Genomic DNA, 25,175 nt, shown 5'->3' with positions numbered 1-25,175 from the left:
GGGGATCCAAAAAGTTGAAAAAAATCTCTTTTCTGTCGTGTAAACTTTCACACTGTACATGAAAAAACTATAAATCTGTGAATACTGTATCTTTAATCTTTGTACTATGTTTACTGTACATGAGTATATATTTGGCTCCCAATTTGTGTGTGTTACCTTGGATGACAGCAGTGATCTGCTGGGATTTCTGTGCAGGATGTTCTCCCAGGATTTCCAGAGCTGTTCTCCCCTGGCTGTCTCTGAGATTGGTGTCAATCGCTGAGACAGACACAGAGACACAGAGACACACACACACACACACACACACACACACACACAATGTAAGCATTGATACATATGAACAGTAGGGCAAAGGTCAAATAACCATGACTTTGTCGAACAAGATAAACCCACTCATACTTGCTCAAAGACACTCAACTACAGACACAAAGTACACTTACATACAGTACTACACACACATACACGCAAAGACAAAGACCCAAGATCTGCTGACACACCCACTCAGTCACAAAACTCCAGTCAGCAAAAGATGAATGAGTTGTAGTCACCAGAGGATGGATGTGGGATTTTATTAATTCATGAAGTCTCTACAAACAGCAAAAACACTTTTCATTGAGTTTCAGACCAGAGTTTGTCCCGGACAAAGGAGCACACACTCATGCAAGCGGTTATCATAGACTTAAATCACAGACAATGACACATGCATAAATGCACAAAAAACAAAACGCACACAAACTCAATCCTGCAAACCACAGTCTTTCTTCCACTACAAATCCTCATTGACCCAACTATTGTACTTTTGAATCCCTTCCTGTGCTCATGGATCCAATTCAACATGAAAAATAAATGTCATTCCAGTCAAGTGCAGTGCGGACCTGATGTAAATGTGCCAGTTTTCTAGCTTTCCTCCTTACTTATTTCACAATGTACTGCTTTTCTATTGCTTTTCATTGCATAGATTCTTTTCATTTCATGGAATTTTTCTTGTGTTTTGTACATTTATTGTAAATTCAAAAACAGAATAAATTGAATGAATAAAGAACTTTGATGAATATGAATGAATGATGAAAAAAAAGTATATCATTAAAGAGCAATTTCTCATCAGTAAATTCAAACCATGACACTGACTGTACATTTCAGCATCCTCAGCTGTTCCACTGCATAGTTCCTGATTGACAAAAGGCTGGCTGCCCATCCTATACCCCTACAACTACCCCACTACCTCCCACCCCACACATGCACAGAACGTTTGAAGGGATTAAGTTCAGTGAATGAGGCCAGCACAGCCCAGTGTTGATCCAGGATGTTAATAAAATCGAGGCCAAAAGAACATGGCCACCCACAGGAAGTCCTGCGGAAACCAGGAAGTGCTAAAGGAAAGTTAGTGGAGGCGATACCAAAGGACAACAGTGTTGAGATTTATTCAGCTCTGAATACAAGGAGTGTAAACGTACAAGATGTCATTTTGGTCTCTACTTATCACCATGACCTTCAACCCCGTTATCAAGTCGAACGAAAATGGCCAAAACCATAACAAAGCTGAAAGTCCAGGATTTTATAAACAGTGAGACAGATGCTTTGAGTTCACCTAAGGGCAAATTCAACACAACAAGGGAGGTAAAACATTTGGATCATTTAGCCCCTGGTTAAAATAAAGGAAAAGCAAGGGAAACAGTTTTTGTTTTTCCTGGATATATTTATAGACCCACCTGAGTCGAGCAGAAGGCGAACTACATCCATTTTCCCAAAGAGAGCTGCTTCGTGGAGGGCACTGCCATTCTCGGTCTAAGAGAGAGACAAAGTGTGTGTGTGTGTGTGTGTGTGTGTGTTAATATATCATCACTTTAACAATTGAACACTGAGACAAAAATAGACATCAAAAAGAGAATTGGATTGGGAGGCACGGAAAGCATAAAAAAGAAAAGCTAAAGGATTAAAAGGGGGCATGAAAACAATACCTGGATTCAATAAAGAGTCTCTTTCTCTCTGGCAGTTAAACGAAAGAGATTCAGCAAGATTAAAAACACATTCACATTCCCTCGCCTGCAAATGGCGTGAGGCCACACCGATTTCAAACCATTACACAAACAGCGAGAGCCTGCGTGGAAACGTCCCGATTTCCCTCACCATACGCCGGCCCGTACAGCCTTTCAGTGTTTCTGATGAGGATATCACAGATATGATGCAATACATGGAAACTAGCGAGGGGAGGGCCCTGGTAAGTAGCCCATCTTGGATCAGCAGTGATGAGAGAGACGATTACTCTGACAACCCACTTTTATCAGAGCAACACTCAGGAGCCACATAAGAAAAAAAAAAAGAACAGATGTTTATAATCAGCCTGCGTGGGAGGAATTAGAACAACATTTTTTACATGACTGACATATTTTAAATTATCTTGAGGTCATAATATTTTTTTACAGGAAAAATGAAACTGGTAGTAGTGGTTAGTAAGTCTACCCTCATTTAAATAATTATAATCGGAGTATAATACTATACAATTCAACAGCACCACAAGCAACAGCACTGGGACAACTCGACTCGTTTTTTCCATTACAATGTGGTGGCCCAGTAAACGCTGCCTCAACTTGGCGTGTGGAGGGTTAGTAGCCGCCGACATCAGAGCAACGCATTTCTCCTTGGTGCCGGTGTAAACAGAGTTCAGCATGGAGCTCTTGGTGAGGTCGCGAGTGTGGTCACACTTTTCAAAACTCAACGCAGTGTTCGCTGCAATATAATGGCGAGACAAAAGCAGTCGCGGTGCGGTTAATGTTAAACTTCCTCTGAGACAGGCACAACAGCGTTTTCTATGCCCTGGTGGCGGACTGACAGGCTGCAGGGCAAGGCAACTTTATTTCTATAGCACATTTTAGCAAAAAGGCAATTCAAAGTGCTTTAAATAAAACATTAAAGAGCAATTAAAAACAATTACACCAGTCATGAAAGAGAGAGAAAATAAAAACCGGGGATTTCCACTGGATGCGGTTCTGCTGCGTGTGCCGTGATAGTTACAGTTCAGTGTAAGAAATGAATAATGGCTTTAATTAAAAGGTTGTAGGGACGGGTTTGGGAGGGGATTTATTTTGTCTAGTGTGTAAAATTTCAAAATAAATAAATAAAATGTTGAAATTGAGAGGTTTGGACTTTACACAGAGTAAAATACCCAAAACAGGTACCGTTGAGTACCGGCAACGAATTCCAGGTACGGTATTGGTTAGAAGGTGAACGGTACCCAACCATACGCTCGTCGCTTGTACATGACAACACTTTCTTGAGTCATTTCCTTAGCTGTGACCGCAGCAGCCTGGCTCAGCGGAGAAACCAAAGCAACGAGATAACGAGTAATACATCTCCATAACCGCAGGCGGCGCTAATCTGTATTGTCGCCCAAAAATGAAAACCGACAGCCGATTGGACGAACGCATCACGTGGGTCTGGTTTCTCCGGAAATTCAAAGACAGACTGTCATGGCGGCTTGTTCAGAATACGATCTCATATTGTACTAAAATAGTTCTCCGAAACGTGTTTCTGAAAACATTTTAAGCGAGAAATAGGCCATGCAGTTGTTGAATCTGTCTTCATTTCAGATCAACAAAGTTTAGTTTAAAAGATTGCCCTAGACGGTCCAACGGCCGATTATTGGCTTGGTGTGTCTCAGGCTTAAAGCGGATCGACCTGAGTCAAGGGGAAAACATATGAGAGGGGTACATTATGGTGGGCCATTTAGTCAATTGTGATACAACATATGATTGCCTGTGCTTTCAAGGTCAAAAAGGTCATGATCTTTGAAATACAGTTCAAAGGGACATAAATGATCCCAAATGTTATGCTTGCCAGCTTGCTACCAGTATAACTTCAACACTTCTGCTTCTCATGCAGCTTTGTGGGACATCATGCCTCATTCTATATCTCTCAATAACATACTGAACACACTGCCCTGTATAACTTGCTTGAAGCTATAATACCCACCAGGGACACTCAAGACTTAAACCGCACACTCATGCGTACATGCAGCCATGATACCATGAACTGCTGAATCCGTTGCATCCTTCACAGTTGGGTTCTAGACAACACCGATAAAAACCTGGACCCAACCAAACTCCCAGCCTTAATGAAGACAAATTATCTGGACGACAGCCAGGTCTAGCGATACGCGGAATACTAAACTTACTGTAGCCGTTTTGTTTCCTTTGCAACAAAAACAGTCACCCGCCGTAGACCAGATGTAGCCACCCTTATGTCCTCAATAAGGTCACATGTCAATCATCCAGTTCTCATAGGGGGAGAATATTGTAGGTATAAATCTCAATTGTAAACAGATGAGTGGTCACAGCTTCATTGACTGCATCAAACTGTGGAATTTTAGCCCGAGGAGCCAATCTTTTGCCCACATGCAAGTGAGAGGAGGTGCAAGTGCAGGAAATGATCCAGCCCCTTTTTCCCTCACATACACCACTTGCCCTCCTGACCTCTCCCCCTCTACGGTCATCTCTATACAACTTCCCATCCCATTTCCCATGGCGAATATGCAGTGATGTCACCAGGAAACGAGGCTGGCGATTCTCACTCTCTAAGAGTTTCCGGGAATTGAAAGGCACATGACTTTCTGTTTCAGGGCTGCGGGTAGAAATGTAGCAGTTGCTGTTGATGTTGGGATGAATGTAAATGCTCAAGTCCACTTAGAAAATGCTGTGTATTGTGTTTATGCGTGTATGTGTGAGAGTGTGTATTTATACTAAACTTTTGCTATGTTGTTGGCTACCTGCCAAGCCAGCAGCAGGTTCCTCCATCCATAGGGAGTTCCCCTCATTATTATGGTAACATTCAGAAAAGGAAAGAGAGACATAGCAAGACACTGAGTGAAATGAGAGAGAGTAACTGTGCTTCTTACATAAATTATTCAATCCAATTAGTGACCTGTACTATCATAGACAGACAGACACACATAAAACAATAATAAAACACAGACAGCAACAAGAACAGAAGGCAGAGAAGATGGGCACAATGCCGCTGAGTCATGCGTCTCTTTGCTGTGAGAGCACAAGAATGACTCCCATATTACACAGGTCAAGTTGTTTCCGTCTTTCAAAACATTAAATATAAACATACACACACGTCCATACCCACCAAATTCTCAAAACTGCAGTTGCAATATGTTTGTGTCAGATTTTAATTTAGCCCAGTTATGCACGACATGGATAAAAAATGTGGGACTGTGTTTTAGTTGTTGAAATAGTGTAGTAATGTAATATACGATCGGGAGACTGCACAGAGTGTTTATTTAGAAAAGTGACCGCATGGTTCAGTCCCACTCCCTGCCCGGCCTGTTAAAAGGTCCCATGGTATGAAAATTTCACTTTATCAGGTTTTTTAACATTAATATGCGTTCCCCCAGCCTGCCTATGGTCCCCCAGTGGCTAGAAATGGCGATAGGTGTAAACTGAGCCCTGGGTATCCTGCTCTGCCTTTGAGAAAATGAAAGCTCAGATGGGCCAATCTGGAATCTTGCTCCTTATGAGGTCATAAGGAGCAAGGTTACCTCCCCTTTCTCTGCTTTGCCCGCCCAGAGAATTTGGCCCACCCATGAGAGAGACATCATGGCTTTCAAACGAGCAAAGTGGCAGTTGGTCAAGGCCACACCCCCACCCTGCCCCCCTTCTCTCCTCCTCAATAGCTACAGACACAGAAATGGCACATACTAAGGAAAGCTCATTGTGGGACTGGCTCTAGTGGCTGTAATTCTGCACCAAGGCTTCGGGAAAGAGACTTCAGATACAGTATTAGGGGACCACTAAGGTCTATATAAAAGCATCCAAAGAGCACCATATCATGGGACCTTTAAACGCCCCGCGGTTCCGTCAAAAATAGACCTTGTGCGTATTTTTAGCGGAGCTGAGCAGAGACCCGCTTCTGGAACACCTCTACAATGCGCTGCGTCGCGGCTGCCGGAATCACAAACATCGTCTTGAGTCGCCGCGATTGTGGCCATGGCGCCGCTGGAACGCAGCGCAGACGCACCTGGTGGAATCTATGGGTTAGAGGTTAGTTGACAGTATCGGATGAGATCATTAAGTATTAACATCATTCCCACCAGATGCAGATTTGACCGTATAGAATAATCTTGTCAGTACACCTTGTCTCGGATCAGTGGTGTTGTTTGTGCACACCTGTGTCAACAACAGTCTGGGACAAAATAAATGTCTTGTAATGTCAACGGTGCAGTAATTCTGATCACATGATCAGAAAGGACTCCGTCTTAAGAGACCGGCATAGGGTTGTTTTTCAACAGCAAAGTCAAATAGTTTAGTTTGTCAGAGAAAATAGTCGCCCAGAGGAAAAAAAAACTGTGTAGAAGGCAGCAAAGCGTTGCTGTATTTTGACAAGGGCTCACAAAAACAAATGGCCCAGAAAGGGCCAGGAGAAAGCAGTGTTTGAATCATCCAGAGAACTCTGAATACACAATAAGATAAAATGCAAATGAACGAGAAAAAGACCAGTCCAAACAGCATGACAGAAAGTGTGCATTGATGAAGCGCCATTGCCTGTAAGTGACTCTGCATTTCCTTGACTTAAGATGTAGTGTAATATAATGTAAGGAGGAGAGAGAGGCGACTGTGAACTCTCAGGACCTCTCAGGAACACCCTGTCCTTTTCCTGCTGCTTTTCTTCCTCCTGCTCCGTTAATCTTTTCTCCCTGTCAATTATTTATTCCTCTCTACCACCACACCTTGGGAGGCATGCACAGCATATACCATGCTCTCTGAGACACGCGCACTTTCAAATGGAGTATCTGCCAAGTATTTATGCCTTTGGCGGATTATATACACAAAAAAACAAAGCCATACTCGCTTTCATTAAAAACACAAGACAGCAGCTTCTAAAATATTCACATACAGCAGAGATGAGAGGAAGGAGATTCAAAGTCACAGATTCTGAAAGATTTACTCAGACAAAAGGACAAAGACAGATAAATAAGATAAATATGAATAAAATGTGAAAGTGAAGCCTATAACGCAATTCTGTTTAAGAACTTACACCTACTGACATAACCTTTTTAACTTGTCCTGTATTTGTTCAGTAAATGTGTAAATAGTTCTAAAGAAACATTTCACCCCAAAATACAGTATTATTCCTGGAAATTGTGCGGACAACATTTTCGCAGTACAACCTAAACAATGGTATTTCCAAAATCATATATCTGTCAGAAGTAATGTCTAAAAGTAATCCACAAATCGTAATGTGAAAGGTTTCCCTGAGAATTACTTCCTGCTTAAGTACACCATCAAATTTTGTCAAAAGGAACATGGTTTGGCCTCAGCCAAAAACTGAAAATGAAAAAGCAATGTTCTTGTTACTTGATATAGGACAATAACAGCTAAGCTAGCTAAAAGCTATTCATTTTTTCTTACCACACAGTTGACGTCCATGCCGGCCTCGAGAAGGGTCTTGACGGCGCTGTGGTGTCCGTTGCGTGCAGCCAGGTGAAGCGGAGTGTGGCGGCGAGTGTGGCTGGTCATCAGGTTGGGGTGAGCGCTTACCAACATGCGCACCACCTGTGCACAATAACACAGCCACATGTCAGGGACAAAAACAGCAAAGTTTGCAGAATCTAGGCCATTTGTCACTATTTTTGTAACTTTTTTTAAAGAAAAATCATGTAACGTTGTCAGCCCCGTGAGAATCAAAGAGAAGCAACCTTAAAGTGACTATATGTAGCCTTTAAAGGGGTGATAGAATGCAAAACCAATTTTACCTTGGCATAGTTGAATAACGACAGTTTGGTGGGTAAATAGGACATACATAGAAGCTCAAAATCCCATTGACACCCCTTTACTATGAAAATCTCATATTTTGAAACTGCCGCTGAAAACGGGCGAATCTCAACAAAGCTGGAAGCTTACTTAAGCATCCCAAGACTTGTACCTTTGTCACGCCCATGGGTGTATTAAGAGAACAGTCACGCCCCAACATTTACATAGGCTACACAACTGACCTGAGATCAGGTAGTCTTCTGAATCTAGGTCGCGCAGATCTCTGCTATTCCATTAAAAAATTCACTTCGGAAACTTTTTTATGCGAGAAATCAACTACGTAAAGCTCAAATATGGGCCGTTTTACAAAAATGTATGGCTAATTGCAAATTTGGTAAGATAGTGTCGGACTTTACGAACTCCACAATCTGCCGGGACAGGCGGTGGCTGCTGCTGGCCGGGTTTGCTGCCTTCCCTGTCAGCCTCTCCCCCTTCACAGACCTGCTGAGCTGGAGCTCTGTCAGGATCTCCCACATGAGCTGCGCAGTGTACTTTAGAAAAGAAGAAAGTTTGGAGGTTTTGTAAGGATATTGAAAATGAACCACGGTCGTAAATGCAGTGTTGCAGACTGTACAACGGAATAGCCTACTGGCCCAGAGAAAAGTAGCTTACGATACATCCAAAGTAGGCTAAGTTGCCATATGCAAGACTTGAAATGACCTGAAATGTATTCTCTTATTGTAAATTAATGATTTTCTGTCTGAGCAAAACATTCACTGCAATTATATGACCTCCACATAACGCTAACTCCTCCTCATTTAAAAAGGAACACGGTGACTTATTGGGACTTTAGCTTATTCACTGTAACCCCCAGAGTTAGATAAGTCCATACATACCCTTCTTATCTCTCTGCGTGTCAACAAACCAGGAACTATATTCTCAGAAAGGCTTGCTGCAAAGCAAATCAGTCCGCCCAAGTAGCAGAAGTAGCAGAGCTTCGAGAATATAGTTCAGTTTGTATACGGTTAGAAGATGGCAGTGTCTCATGTTACATTGTTTTTTGTACACGCTGTGACTCTACAACCACAACATGTAAATAGGAACATGTTGGTGTTATTTTGTCACTTATTGGGAGCAGTAGGCTAGTTGGAACCGGTTACCTGCAGGATCTGTGCTGGGCTGCTAGCGGTGGAGCCGTCAGACAGCGTTACAACACACACGGACACGAGAAGGGTATGTATCGACTTGTCTTACTCTGGGGGTTATGTTGAATAGGCTAAAGTCCCAATAAGTCGGCGTGTTCCTTTAAGACAGCAAGTGTGGTAAAAACACTACCGCTTTTGTCCACAGGCGCCGCTGAAATAAACACAAACTGAAAGTTACATATAGCCACTTTAAGTAATCACTCAGAGAAATAAATTAAAGCAGAAACAGAAATACTGCACCAACATCATCATATCAGGATATATCCTTTAACGCCCACTTAAAACAAACCTCAAGAACAGCCTTTTTTCACCTTCATAACATTGCCAAAATCCTGTCTCAAAACGATGCTGAAAAACTAGTCCATGCATTTGTTACTTCCAGGCTGGACTATTGTAATTCCTTACTATCATGTTGCTCAAATAAGTCCCTTAAGACTCTCCAGCTGATCCAGAATGCTGCAGTGCGTGTTCTGACAAGAACTAAGAAAAGAGATCATATTTCTCCTGTAAATATTAGCTTATCTGCGTTGGCTTCCTGTAAAATCCAGGATTGAATTTAAAATCCTTCTCCTGACCTACAAAGTTCTAAATGGTCAAGCACCATCATATCTTGAAGAGCTCATAGTACCTTATTGTCCCACTAGACACTGCGCTCCCAGAATGCAGAGTTACTTGTGGTTCCCTAGAGTCTCTAAAAGTAGAATGGGAGCAAGAGCCTTCAGCTACCAGGCTCCTCTTCTGTGGAACCAGCTTCCAGTCTGGGTTCGGGAGGCAGACACAGTCACCACATTTAAGAGTAAACTTAAAACTCTCCTCTTTGATAAAGCTTAGTTAGGGAGTGAGGAGTTGCAGCGTTCGCCTTCTCTGCTTCTCTTCATAGTTGTCAGATTCATCTACCAACACTTATAGAACTGGCTTAGGTTTGCATTGCACCAAATCTTAATTATGCTGTTATAGTTTTAGACTGCAGGGGGACTTCCTTTGACACACTGACCTCCTCTCGCTTTCCATCTGTGTGCATCCTTGTCCCAGAATGCTTGTTACCAACTTTCTCTGGGGAGCTTATTCCCAGGAGTCCTTGTTTTTTCACCCGGCCGTTTTCCTTGGATTAGGGTGGCACTTAAATCATGGTTGCCGCTGTCGCCGTGGTCCTGCTCCGCGCCCTGCTTCGCTCTGCATTGCCCTGCTACGTCCTGCTATGCCCTGCTATGCCCTGCTACGCCCTGCTACGCCCTGCTACGCCCTGCTAAGCCCTGCTATGCCCTGCAGTGCCTTGCTACAATCTGCTAGACTCGTGAGACTGTCCTGATCTCGCAAGCTCCAGTTTTCCACTTGCAGATCATTCTGGCATCTTGAGGCAGAGAAAATTTGGAGCAGTTAGCCAAACGACCGGGCCAATCAGCGTTGGTTTTGAGGCGGGTGAGGTGGTGATAGACAGATGGTTTATCCAATCAGCTAACCAGTATTTTCAGACAGCGGTCCGGGAACCTGAAAGGGTGCCTTTTATTCCTAAATTCTCGTTACACAAACGGCAAATCTCCTTTAGCGACATGTTGCTTGCTTGCTGAGCTAACGAGCTATGCTTTGCCTGCAGCAGTAGGGGCGGGCTTGTGGTTGTATTTTCATACACTTCGTGGATCTGATTGGTTGATTTGGCCCGTCTGTCTATCTGTGATAGACAGATGGTTTATCCAATCAGCTAACCAGTATTTTCACCCCTTCCCAAAAGTTGCAAAGCAATCTATCTGGCGGAGTCAGGTTAACAACCTGCTATGCCCTGCTACGCCATGAACTACTACAACTACCATTTCTAGTCATAGTTCCATAATCTTTATTGTGACTGTTATTGCCACTGTTCATCACACCCCCAACCGGCACCGTCAGACACCACCTACCAAGAGCCTGGGTCTGTCCGAGGTTTCTCCCTCAAAGGGAGTTTTACCTCACCACTGTTGCACTAAATGCTTTGCTCTTGGGGGAATTACTGGAATTTTTGGGTCTTTGTAAATTATAGAGTGTGGTCTAGACCTACTCTATCTGTAAAGTGTCTTGAGATAACTCTTGTTATGATTTGATACTATAAATAAAATTGAACTGAATGACAGAAGCCTCACCAATCCATAATGAATTTCAATTTTCCCTCAGCCGACTGAATAATAAAGTGTTAGAAAGGAACTCAAGTGAGAAGGATTAACTAAAGGCATATGTCCTGAGTAAAGAGTTTAGTGGATGGTGTCCATTTTAGCGTTTAAAAAAAAATAAAAATTCAACAGGAAAGTGTAAGGAATTATTAAACGGTTTGTTTTTCTGCTTTAACGTAAGCTGCAAACTTTGGCATCTGCAGCTAACTAACCTAGTACAGGGCTCAAAGGAGGGCCAGTTCAAAATGGAAAATCTGAATTTAGTGTTTCTTTCAACCGATCATGAATGGAAATATGCTGTAGGTCTATTTAATTATTTGTTTTGTATTGTAAGTCCTTGAATTAAAAGGCCTGTCAATCTCACTTGAGCGTAGTAGAAAGTTGTAAGATGTGGTAGTGGTGCAACCTTTTTGTTTGATCATGGATAGTCTTCACGCAGTTCTCTCGAAAGCTACCTCCTTTAATGTGCGTCTTTGTGTGTACTGTATGTGTGTATACACTAAACTTTTGCCCTGTGTTAGTTACATCTCCATGCAGCAGTAGCTTCCCCGTAGGGATTTCCCTTCATTAATATGCAGAGAGGGAGAGTGAGAGAGAAATACCGCTGCCTTTATAAATTATTCATTCACACTCAGACAAACCTGTATGGCTTGACTGCAATTACTCAGTACCTTAGCAGAGAGAATGTGTGATTGCATGTGAACATCAGCATGCACTTGTGGCATACCCCTCTCACTGTGGAAGGTGCGCTTATGTGTGTGTACCATTTGTCACATTTTTGACAAAAGAGCAAAGTCGCAGTTCTAAAAATGTGCACCTGTCTAGCACAGTAAGTATTTGAGGAAGTTCGCTTTTTATCATATATCCACCATATTTAAATATCAACGACGACTCCCAGTTTGGAACAGCAGATTCTCATACATGGTGGTCTTTGTCGCTGCTAACACCCACTGTTGGCTTGGGGAAGGTACAGATTCCTCCCTCCCTGTAAATGCTACCAGTTAGTCTTGATGAATCCAAGTAACAAGCACCGCTAACAGTTTTGTCCCCATTGTGCCACCTTAACTGTCTTTTTTTTATGAATTTTGTAGGAGTTGCAATTACATTTTTATTGCAAATTAAATGTTATTAGGGTACGCTGACCTTGTAGCGACCAGTAGAGGACGCCTGTATGACATTCTCAATAATTTCAAAGGCTTGAATCATTCTTGAACATTCTCTCCATCCTCTAAATGGAGATTTGAGCTTCTCCCCTCTGGATGTACCAAAAGGTCAAGTCTAACAGGGTGAAATATTACTTTATCTCTCTGTTTCTGTACCTTACATTCAGGTTGAATAGAGACAAATGTGCACTAGGAAACTACCTTAATAACTTTAATTATTTTTTATCTCTGCCTTTTATTATTATTTTAAAAGTTGTACTTTGTTACTTGCACAAGTGTCACTTTTCATTACACTGCTACTGGTACTGTTTTTATTTCATAAATTTCTCAGGTTTTTTTTCATTCTTTATTTTTTTCAGTTTTTTGTCTACATCAGGAGAAGCCATACAAAATGTCATTGTACCTGGTATAATGACATTAAAGATCAAAACAACAAGTATCTGATCTCATGACAGCCATCTGCAAACAATTCTTTCAGGTACATGGATGTCCAGTTTGACTACTATAGACCAAGTCCTGTATATTTTAGCAATATTAACACCATTAAAATAAACCCTTTCAAAAGCTGAGAAATTCCAACTAAAAACAGTGTAAATTATACACCTTCGGTTATTAAATTATTTTCTCCATAAAACCTGATATGTCATTCTCACTGACCTGCAGCCGTCCATACAGCGCTGCCAGGTCCAGAGGAGTCTCCTGTTGGCTGTTTCTCATGGTGGGGTCGGTCAGCTCCTGAAGCAGCACTGAAACCACCTCAGAGTGTCCATACTGTGCGGCACAGTGAAGCGCTGTTTCCTTCTCATGGTTCTGTGGAAGAATGAACGGAAAAAAAGATGAGAGAAGGGGCGGGACGTGTATGTAGGAATTATGGAATGATAAAGAGTGGGCAAGGGGGCGATGAAGTAAGGAGTGCAAGAGAGGGAAAAACATGATAGAAGAACGATGGAGGGATGCAGTGAGGCGGCAGAGAAGGTCAAGAGTAAAGAAGAAAGGTAGGTGAAAAAAGCAATGAGAAAATTGGAGGGGTAAGTGATAAAGGATGGGAAAAAGGTGATGGAATAAGGTTTAAGGAATAAAGGAGTATGAGTTGGTGGCGATTAATAGCATGGAAAATAAGAAGGTGGTGAGTTAGATGTAGGGCAAATGTAGGCGAGAGGATTGAGATATAAGGGAACAAGAGAGGGATGAGGAAAAAGCAGTTAGTTTTATTTATCGGAACATGGATACAAGGTGAAATTCAAGATGGAAAGCTGCATTCTGTCCAGACATTTCCGCCACATGTCTCGGTCAGTACATCAGTCTGCATGTACAAATTCCAAAAAGCGTGTCAGGTTTGCGATAGCTGTCAGGGGAAATCTATAGCTTCCTGTCTGTGAAATAGATGAGATGGCCAAAAGCAAAAGTGTTTTTCTTCAAACCCTCTGTGCCTTTTTGGTCCAACACTTTTCTCTACACTTACCGACTGAGCCTGAAGAAACGGTCGTTAAACTTGGAGTGTGTACTACATTTCAATCATCAATTCATATTTCAAAGGTGTACACCATACTTTTTGAATGACCTCTTTAAGTAACTGTCCACACTGCCTACTAATTTGTTTGAATTTGGTTTACATTTACACTGATATAAGGAGATGCAAGGCCCACAGGAAGAGTTACAGTTGTTAACACTTATACATACATTTTATCAACTTTGTATAATGTTTAAAAATGCTAAATAGGGGGACTTAAAGGAAAGCGTTACCTCTAATTTACAATCATGTGAAAACACAGTGACGCAATTTAGCCTAAACTCTAATCACATTAATTGAAGTCACCTATCTATCTATAATGATATATGCAGGCACTTTGGCCCGAAATGTCTCAGAGAGAAGTGCTTGTGTTTGAAAGGTCATTTTGAACTTTTGAGAGGCTCTCGTGTTTAGAGCAACTACGGCCATTTTCTGGTTCTCCAGGGGCCCCTGTCACCCTGTCAAGACAGAAACATTGTTGGTAGTCCCTGGGGTCCTTGGCAGAGGGACACCCATGAAAAAGAGAGAGACATGATGGGTAGCCATACCAGAGAAGAAGAAAGAGAAGAGGTTAGAGAGTACAAGTGGGCCCTACAGGGATTAAATCTGTGTTCTTGTATACTTGAAAATATATAATCCTGCAGCCGTAGATACATACTGCACACATGATGGAAACACACGCTTAGGCAGTGTGGATATATTATCAAAAGGGGAGAAAGGAAAGTTACAAAAGGGCATGCGTGTTTAGCTGTGTTGTTGCTGGTGTTTGTCCAAGAGCAAAACCTACATTTTGAGTAAGTGGCTGAAATGTTACACTTGGTGATGTAACACTGAGGGGAAAAAGGAGGGAGAGAACAAACAAAAGCAAGGGGAGACTTAGAAATAGAGTTCCACAAAATCTAACGTCAACAAATCAAACATCAGTCTCTACTAGTTTTACTTGCTTAAAGCAGATTCAGAGTAAATTATACAGTATGTAAAGTAACTTCATTACACCATCATTGGAGTCTGGTCCCAGTTTAAAGTGTTAATTGCAACACTACAGCAGTTATTTGCCTTTTTCAGAAAAGTCAAGTAATTTGTGCTCCGTGATAAAATCTGTGACATTGCGTTGTATTCCATGTCACATTCACTTCGATCTGGCCACACACCCTAAGTGATATGAAAAAAGAAATCAACTCTTGGAAGTGTGGAAAAGTTTGAGTTTTGAAAGCAAGATAAGTAGTAGTAGTAGTAGTAGCAGTAGTTTGTGTCAGTTTAGAGGTCCTTGACGTGAAAAAGCTTGGGAACCACTGAGCTAGCCATCTTGTAAAATAACAGAAAAATAGAAACATGCATGAATGACATTGACATGTATAAGATAGGTCAAGCTATATCTTTGATTTTCATGAAAAACCTTTAGTTACTACTAACAACCGCTACCATGTCAACTGAAAAAGAAGTTAATGGGACACATTTCTTGCTCGCAACTAAACAAAATAAGCCTAGCTCCAGATAAGAAACGGGTTAACATGAATAATAAACTGAATGAATGATGTGAAATGAAAGTTGGATTATCAAGTTTTTTGTTTTTTTTTTAAACTAGCTTGACTTTTCATGTAGACAACAGTAGACAATATTCAGTTTCATGCTTTAAAATAGACAATTGTCTGCCCCCCCCCCCCAAATTCTCCTTCCATTTCTTTATCAAATTCCCCTACATTTGCTGCTTCTCAAACTATCATGATAACACACCATGACCACCATTCTGCTGCTCAGATCTCATCCCGTGCCTTTCCTTACTCTCTTTGTCCCCAGAGCCTCAGCCCTCCCTCTCGCACCTCTCCTACTTTCATGTATCCCTCTGCGTAGTGAGTGAGATAGATTTGAGATACTGTATGTGTGAATATCAGAGGGAAAGAGTCTCTATATGAAGACACACATACACTAGCAGTAGAAACATGCTTTGGAGGTTTCCCTCCTCCTCAACCAATCAGATCCATTCCCCCCACCCCTGGGATTGGACACCTCTCCACTGATGGCAGAGTGGAAGCTTCCAATGCGGGTCTGATTGCAGGCAGGTCCACTGTACAGTAAGCACAATAATCACACTCGTGCACACTGTAATTCATATTCATCGCAGTTTACTGGTGTAATTGTTTGGTTGCAGTATGTTTAATAAACTGTTTGCTCTGTTCCTGCAGGGATATTCTACTGTATTACCATTTTCCGCTGAAAAGACTCAATTTCACCAAGGGAGCATTTAAGTGCCATCTTATCTAATCTATTGTTTATATTGTCTTCATCAAAATGCAATATACTCTTGCCAAGTCCCAAAACAACAAATGCAGTGTATTCAGTCATCGTTTGCCACTGGCAGTATTCAGTGTAGAATAGCAATGCAATGTCTGGAGAATAGGTCATTCATCTATTAAAAAGGTTAAACGCAAAAGCACACGGAAAAATAAGTTCTAGACCAAATAGATAATTCATTTTTTACCATGTACAATAACCGGTTGATTTGTAAGCAATGTTACTAGGGCTGCCACCTCTTAGTCGATTAGTCGACTAATCTGTCGTTTTGGTCTTAGTCAACTAAGATTTCTTTAGTCGATTAGTCATTTTTTATGCTTATTCATGCTTGATTACTTATTTCCAAGAAACTTCTGAGCACATTTATGGTAAACACAAGATTTAAAATGGTGCTTTTGCAGGATTGATTGTGTAGAAACTCAGTTTTACAGATGGTTAATTAACTACATTTATATTGTGCTGTTCTAGTCTTAACCACTTCTCAAAGCGCAAAGCTCTGTTTAAATTAAATTAAATCAACTAATCGATTAGTCAACAAAATCGTATGTTAGTCGACTAAGAATTTCTTTAGTCGAGGACAGCCCTAAATGTTACACAACAAAACATCCCAATATATATAAAACAAGGTGGAAATGATGAACAGCATGACACAAAGCAGTGGCATTTTCTGCCACAGAGTCGCTTAATTTTGAAGATACCCTTCAAGTGTGTTATTACACCTGTAGCCTATACAACCCTCACACTGGAAAAAAAGAGATTATTAAGATAATGTGAAGCAGGGTGAAATATGGTTGCTATGGTTACCAACAGATAACATATGTATGTGGCACACCAATTTAAGACCTTTGACCCTTTGACCCAAACTGCCATACAATTTTAACAGACGCCAGCCAATCACAAGTAAGCATTTTGCATGGCCGCTGTTATTGAAGAGTTTGAAGTATAAAGAATACACAGTTTGTGTGTTTGGTAATTATAATAAAACGGTTTCTGTTTTTGACTGATCAAAATGAACCATTAACAGTATCCAAATCATTAACAACTTGGACTAGCTGTGTTCTAGTGTTACTGTATTAGGGCAAAGCTTCAGAACCTTTTTAGCTTGTGACTCCATAAAAATCAAGCCATGTCTATTTGCAGCTCTCGGCTCACTGGTTGCATATTTCTTGCCACTCTCTGGGCTTCAACTTTGCACAGAGAAAGGCCATTATTTTAGTGCGTTTTCAGCCAAAGCTCAACTAAATTGAACTTTGAACCTGAGCTCCACAACGCAATATGGATTTCTAGCACTGACAGGAGATGAAAGTTATGAGGGTGCAAACTTTTTTTTGTGATATGGGGTGGGTAGAGAAATCTCAAACATGGCAGAATTATCAGAGGACGGACGGGCGGACGTGCACACACGCGCGCACACAAACACACACACACACACACACACACACACACACACAATAGTTGGCGCTGCCGATGACCCATTCTGTCTCTGCAGCTTTAAACGGACAATAAAGGTTTGTCTGTCCAATCCGCTGTGCCTCACACACACAGCTTTAGATAGGGAAAAACGCAATTCCCAGACAGAAAGGAAAGTGACAAAGATATGAACAGAGACACAGGGTGATAGAACGAGGGTGATAGAGAAGAAGAGGAGGGGAGAGAGAGAGAGAGCGGGAGAAGTAGAGAAAATCCCTCCATGTTCTCAGAGCGAGCTATATATTTCCATTACACTCGCTCTGACAGCTTTCCGATATCATCTAGCACTCGGTGGATTGTTGCTGATTGAGCCCTGAGCAACAGCCATCTACTAATGGCACATCAACAGGCATGGCAGCACATTATTGACATGCCCATACAAATGGACGTCAGTGCTTTTCTTTAGTCAGTATACGTATATGGTACTGATACACTGTTAATGGTCATAAATATTTAAAGAATGTGTAATGAAAAGTATCTGCTTGTCCTTTTTTACCAAGACAGCTGCGTGGTTTTATTATTGTGTGAGGAGCAATTTGTTATCCTTTTTTTATGATACATCTTTACTATCCATGCAGCGTCCCCTGCATTACCCTTCTTAACTGAAGGGGACACACAATATCACAAGATATGTAAGGAACACACACACACACACACACTTATTTAAGTTCATCTGCATGGGACCAAACAAACCGCTACATCCATGCAAATAAGCGAGCCTTATCAGACAGGCCGGGGCTGAAATGTAACAAGAGCGAATGAAGCGCGGAGGTATTTGTTTGAACATACACCATGTTAATGCTGATGGACGGATACGCAGGATGAGCTTCGTCTACGTTGCGGCGTCTCATAATCCCAGCAGCTCAGCGCACTGCCTGGGGAGAGCTGGGTAAATAAATAGAAAATGGAAAACATGAGCGACACCAAGGTGAAACGGTTTCTCTCCTTTCTCACTCTTGTCTTCTCTTATTAATATGCATCCATCTCTCTATTTACACATCGCCTATACAGAATATACTACACTGTAAATAAAAAGTCAGTATGCATAAAAAAAATACATAAAACTGTACTACATAGCAATGATCATAGTTTGTATTTCCTTACATATCTTGTTTGATTTTAATTGTAGTAATGTATTGTATTTTTTCTTCATAACGTTTTAAATTTAAGACATTAAGGTGTTTCTTTCAGGCAAAAGGATGGGAAAACTATAGTTTGATGAAAACATCCCGTGGCTCAATGTGACTGTGTTTTGGTAACAGCGGGCATGGCGGTAGGCAATGTTTGAGGACTTTCCCAGTGCGGTTTCTGCTAGCAGCATGTGTTCTCACAGAGGCCGTGTTCACATGTTGACCGTCGGGAAACATATGGTTTCATTTTCATTAGAGATGGCCCGATACCATTTTTTGCTTCCCGATACCGATTCCGATACCTGAACTTGTGTATCGCCCGATACCGAGTACCGATCCGATACCAGTGTGTCATATATTTTATTATATTTTAACAGCTGTATACTATTATCCCTGTATGGATGTGATATTATTTCTATCTTTGTGAAACATGAACAAACACAAACCATGAACGCCACAGAACTTTCTTTTATTGTCCACTTTGACAGTCAGTTATAACAGAAAAAGAACATAAATAATCTATAACATAGATTTTCTTTAGGGCTTTATTACGTGGTATCGGATCGGTGCATTAACTCCAGTACCTCCCGATACCAGCGTTTTAGGCAGTATCGGAGCCGATACCGATACTGGTATCGGTATCGGAACATCTCTAATTTTCATGTGTGGTAGCAACATGTGTGCATGATAGGGCATGGAATTGCCAAGATTGTAAGATTAATGCACACAGGCACAAACACAGAAAGACATTTGTGGAAACACAGCAGGCGAGCATCCTCATTACCTTTCACCTTTGTCTTAGTTCACACAGCCTCTGGGCTCCCAGAAGGCCTTGCTGCACCTGGAGAAAAGCCTACAGGAAGTATTTCATGCATGCACGTGTCCACACATGCGCACGCCACACCTGAAGCACAGATGGTGCATCATGCAACATCCTTCTTATCTCTCTTATTATCTTTCTTGGTTTTATGCTGCTGATCTCCTTTCTCCTCCTTTGGGAGAACAAAAGGGGGAGATGGAAGACAAGAGGGAGAGAAAGGAAAAGAATAACCCTCCGCGCTTCTGTTTATGGAAAAGAAAACATTCTTGGAATATATCTGCAGCACAGGGGGACATACTTGACCTAATCAGTCACCCCCACACACATACACACAGAATAACCCTTAAATTGACTAGTTCAGAGGCCCCATACAGAGGTTGTGTGCTGGTTCCCACACTCTACATCCCTCACACTGCCACGGCCAGGCACAAGTAAAATAATCTTTATAATGTGGGTAAAATGGGTCATCATTAGTCAGTCAACATACTCTGCCTGGATGCATGTCATTCTAGGTGCCGCTGGTTCAAATCCTGGGGCCAAAAAGACTGAACATGGGACCCAAGGTGTTTTGGATCATGGCACAGCACAGCTGGTTGAGTCACTGAAATCTCCTAAAATTGCATTTTGGGGCACTCTGGTGGTCTAGGGGTTTAAGGGGCCCAAAATGAGCCACTGCAAATTAATTTTAAATCAAATTTAAACTTGGTTGTTTAATCCATTACTTTAAAGATTTTGTCTCTATTTTTTCAGCTTTTTCCGCGAAGAGATGGTCAATGAGGAACAATGCGATTTGACTGGGAGATTGTCAGTTGGCTCCTCAGATGGAATTTTGGTCACCACTACGTATTTTCTTGCCTTTATTATGGTAGTTGTGGTGTTTGGTGTAGCTTCATCGTCTGCTTTACATTTACCTGGCAGTCCTTTCACAAACTTGTCAATGCTTTGCTAGCAGTTCAGCAGAACCATGCATTGTATTTTTATATTTAGCTTCGTCGCTGAACCCTACCCAGGTACAGACCTAAAGTAAAGCGTCAGTTCATGAGTCTGTCTCAGTGGGAGAAAGAGAGATCACAACAAAAAACACCTCAGTCCTCAAAATATGCATTTGGCCATGCAAGCAGAGTGCAAGACTCAATCTTTCACCATCCATCACTGCCTCACTGTCTCTCACACAAACAAAAACATGCACACAGTATATTACAATCATCTTCTCCAGTCAGACTGCCTCCACACACACACACACACACACACACACACACACACACTGAAACTACTGGGACCAATTAGGCAGTAAACAGTGGTCTGGAACTGGTTTACCGCCAACTAATAACATCCACTAACCTCGAATAATCCTCTATTGGCTGCAGCATAGAAATGGCCCACCTACACACTTCCCACCACCTATGCTCTCAGGACCTTTCACACTCATTACAGCTCCCTCCTGTGTCCTTTTCCACAGTCTCCTGTCACTATTTGTTACCTCATGTACAAAGGTGAGCACAAATATTGTGTTTCTCTCATTCATGTAAGAAAAGAGACAATATTAAGACAAACTGTGTGCCCCTCTAGAGTCACCCGATAAAACTAAGCTGCACACTCAGATACACATACACTCAACCTCTGACACGAGTAATGTTTGCGCAGGCAGTCATATCTTTGAGAATGGGGTAATGTGCAGCCAATGGCTTGCTGCTGCAAGTCTCGATGATGGGTATGAGCATGTGTGGACCTCAGTATATCAACCTGACTAATGTATGCAGGCCCTGCTCTCTACAGCAGACAAGACAAGACAGTGGGAAAATATGGAGCTTAGGCATCGTAAACATACTAACACTATAAATCTTACATTCAGATTTTTGCCTGCAACCTGTAAACGACTGTACCCTCACACCGGCAACGCATAACTACGGTACAACGATGCGTCACACAGCATCATAAAATGCACAGGTACCGTAATTTAAACTTGTAAAAGTCAATGGTTAAGGCAAAAATAAACACTGATTGTACCCTTAAGAATGTGAAGGCCAAGTCATGCTGGAGACTTTGTGTGTTGCTTTGTCTGCGTGCAATAGTCTGACAGACAGCAGAGGCTTACTAATGTGAGCCCTGTAGCTTAGCATTGTCACAGGTTTGTATTGTACAGAAGGAGAGATGAAAACTGATAACAGGGTAGATAATAGTAATTTCCAAGTTGTTGATATACAAGGCTCAAACTGAGATGTATGATACAAAGAGAGAACAAGAAAGACAAGAAAAGACGTCCAGTGCAATTAAAGGACTAAATACAACCGAGGTGTTTATAAAGCTTCATTTCTCCTTTCTTTCACTGATGCACACGAATAAAAGCTCACTTTTAAGCATAACCAGAGGGATTCTGTAAGATCTGAATATTTAAGTGTCCTGATAAATATTATTCTCTTTTTTCGCATTCAAATGTATTTACTGCCAGGACAAGATTAATTAATAAATGCATACTGTGTTTCACAATAATTACGTAAATATAGATATCTATGTCATTTTCATTGGTCCTCTGTTACTCAATAGACCAAAACTATGATGCAGTCAAAGTTTGTATCTTTGCATTATGTTGGCAGCATGTAACAACATCCTCCTTGCTAAGTTTTTATGTGCACACCACACCAAATACTAACACAACAGCATTAGTCCATCTCCATTTTCAACTTTTTTTGACTGTAAAATGACTTCTAGCTATCAAGTCTCGCCTCCTACACATAAACAGCATTAGGGTTTGCTGAAAGTTATTGTAGAAAGTTAAATAAAGTAGTACCAGAAATCCAAAATACACCAAGTAACTGACTGCACTTCATCACCCAAATAACTGAAAAAGTCAGGTGACAGGAGATCTTCATATGCTCCATTAACAAAATACAAGACACAGACACACACACGTCAGCATCTGTATGGTATCTTTTCAATCTGCATCTTTCACTCTGTATGTGTCCACGCTGCCTGCACAGCAGACCACTCAGCTCTACAAATCAATGATGGGGTAAAAAAAAAAAGGAAAATGACCCGTGTTCACTTGCTGACAAACCTCTTCATTTCAGGGGCAATAGACACCATTTATCACAGTAAACAACTCACAGAGGGAAACAATTTGGCTAATGGTGACAGAGGAAAATGTGCGGAGTAAATAATGCTCCAATAACCTGGGAGGTCCATTAATTACTACACTGCCATCAGAAGTAGGAATATTTTTAAAAAAAGACATCAAGATTGTAGCTCTCAAAACCCTATGTAAGCTTCGTGCTCCTCTTAAAATGACAGCGCATCAGCGAGAGCGTGACATCATCAAAAAACTGCAAGCAGAGATGGACAGGAAAAGAGTTAGGGAGGAGGAGAAGGTCAGTTTTGCTGATGAGGAATGACAGCGGTGGCAGGCTGAATGCTCCCAGAGTTGAAACGCTCAGCCGGCTGTCAGAGAGAGATCCCTGGGAACTGTAAAGGATCGGCTCTGTTGGACAGGAGCCATAACGAGACGACCTGTGGCAGAGCTGGTTTAAATGCCCCGAGAAATACAACAGAAGAACTCAACTTTAAATTTATCTGATAAGACCTCTCCGGTTCTGGAACAGTTACACCACAGAGGGAAAGCGTTTCTTTTCACCGCAATTGACCATTTAACATGTAAATGTGGGCAACAACATGAACAAAGGTTAGATTTATGTGCTATTTCTTTTTCTAGAAGGTTAACTAATAAATGGCTTCTCTAAACTACAGAAATCCAGACATGAAGTTTTAATGATTCTCTTCTGAGTCCAGTGAATTCACTTGCCTCTCTCAGAGATATGTCAGAGGTCAGGGCCAGAGGCATTTAGAGCTGATACAGAATACGGCTGACCCTGACAGACCCTAATAAATGGATAACACCAACACTGGCAGCAGCAGACATGGACTATCAATTAACAAGCAGATGCAATCAAAAAGAGCAGAAATTGCGTTAATTAATTACACAAAAAATAACACGTTAAACATTTTTTACACATTTTAATCACACTTATTTTTGCACCGCGGGATGTTTCTCACTGGATGAGTTTCGGCGGACCGATTATACTGGAGCACCAACTAGCGTTCATGACTTCAGACCTTTTATATGTGTCAATGCTTCAGACAACAACAAACCACAGTGAACATGAACGAAGAAGCTGACGAGACCGCTTTGGTTGGCCCCGTGGATGGGAAATTTTGTTATAAAAAACAAACGGATGGAAGCGTCGATAAGAGCATGGTTGTGTGCAAGCTATGCAACAAGGAATTCGCATATCACCGCAGCACATCGAGCCTCAATTATCACCTCAACGCAAAACATTTAGCAGCTAGCGTGGACGTTAGCCCGACTCCGAGTACAAGGACCCACACCCAACCCACACTCCACCAGATGACTGGTTTAAGGACCAGGGTAACTAAGTCTGAATGTACTTGAAAGTATTGTGTTTTACTTAAAAAAACATAGTTTACAGAAGGTCTACCTACCTATAGGCTACCTGAATTTCTGAAATGTACTATATTTCTAAATATGCTATTGCTACACTTAACCCCTTGACGCCTGAATTTATTCACAATTATATAAACAAAATATTATGTGTGTTTCTGGCTCTAAGTTGATGCTAAATTAAGTTGAGATTGTTAATTTATCTATAGCATATGGAATAGATATAAATTTAGGTATGATGCAAATTAGCGACAACAGGCATTATGGTAAAATTCTTTACAAAATGGTAAAATTAATAAAACACAGTAGATTTCATTTATGTCACAAAGTTGTTAGAACTTCTAAACTGTAAATGACAAATACATGGATCTTGACAACGGCAAGAAAGAAAACACTCTCCTACTCCCTAACATTGACAGTAGTTTCTTTAGGGTTAGGGGTAGGGTTAGGTTTAGGGGTAGGATTAGGTGTAGGGGTAGGGTTAGGGTTAATTTTGCTTACGTGAAACGGATATATCTCCCACTCCGACCGGTCCCACGAGAAACCAGTGCATGCAAAAGGTTCCGAAGTATGTATCGCATGTAAACAAACCGGCATTGGGGGGAATACACACGCTATCTTGCCTGCAGTCGGAATGGAAGGGGTTTGATGCAAATTAGCGACAGTCGGCGTTAAGGGGTTAATGGCAAAAATTGCACTGGTCTGCTGGACTTGGTTGAACAAAAATAAACAATATTTTGTTGCTTAAGCTTATGTATTCAGTCATTATTCAATGGTATACTAAAAATCCATGTGAAAAAAATTACTTCTCACTGTTCTCAGGTCAAATATTTATGCAATTAAAATGCGATTAATTTCGATTAATTAATTACAAAGCCTGTAATTAATTAGATACATTTTTTTAATCGAGTCCCAGCCCTAGTATACAGTGGGGGAAATAAGTATTTGACCCCTTGCTGATTTTGCAGGTTTGCCCACTTACAAAGAATGCAAAAATCTACAATTTTAATCATATGTACATTCTAACAGTGAAAGACAGAATCCCAAAGAAAATTCCAGAAAATCACATCATATGAATTTATTAAAATTGATAACCATCTGATGAGGAAAAACAAGTATTTGACCCCCTGGACAAACACCATGTTAATATTTTGTAGAAAAGCCATTATTGGCCAGCACAGATGTCAAACGGTTTTTATAGTTGGTGACAAAGTTTGTGCACATTTCGGCAGGGATGTTG

The 25,175-nt window shown here is 41.2% G+C and overlaps 1 protein-coding gene across 7 annotated transcripts in view; it reads right to left on the bottom strand.

The window, feature by feature from the left end:
- Nucleotides 1–25,175, bottom strand: part of anks1b (ankyrin repeat and sterile alpha motif domain containing 1B) — a 236,809-nt gene that overhangs the window by 138,495 nt on the left and 73,139 nt on the right. For 6 of the 7 annotated variants that reach the window (XM_028570991.1, XM_028570990.1, XM_028570993.1 and 3 more), the window contains 4 exons: nt 12,918–13,070; nt 7,410–7,553; nt 1,710–1,785; nt 157–258 (listed from right to left, as the gene is read on the bottom strand). In XM_028570991.1, coding sequence (XP_028426792.1) covers nt 157–258; nt 1,710–1,785; nt 7,410–7,553; nt 12,918–13,070 — 475 coding nt within the window. Of the gene's footprint in view, nt 1–156; nt 259–1,709; nt 1,786–4,741; nt 4,820–7,409; nt 7,554–12,917; nt 13,071–25,175 lie in introns of those variants that run through there. The other variant, XM_028570997.1, reaches the window with a different exon arrangement.

Source organism: Perca flavescens, chromosome 23, assembly GCF_004354835.1.
Source record: "Perca flavescens isolate YP-PL-M2 chromosome 23, PFLA_1.0, whole genome shotgun sequence".
In the NCBI taxonomy this organism is placed as follows: Eukaryota; Metazoa; Chordata; class Actinopteri; order Perciformes; family Percidae; genus Perca; species Perca flavescens.
Note: the sequence above shows the minus strand (reverse complement) of the source record. Positions and strands in the feature narration are given on the sequence as shown.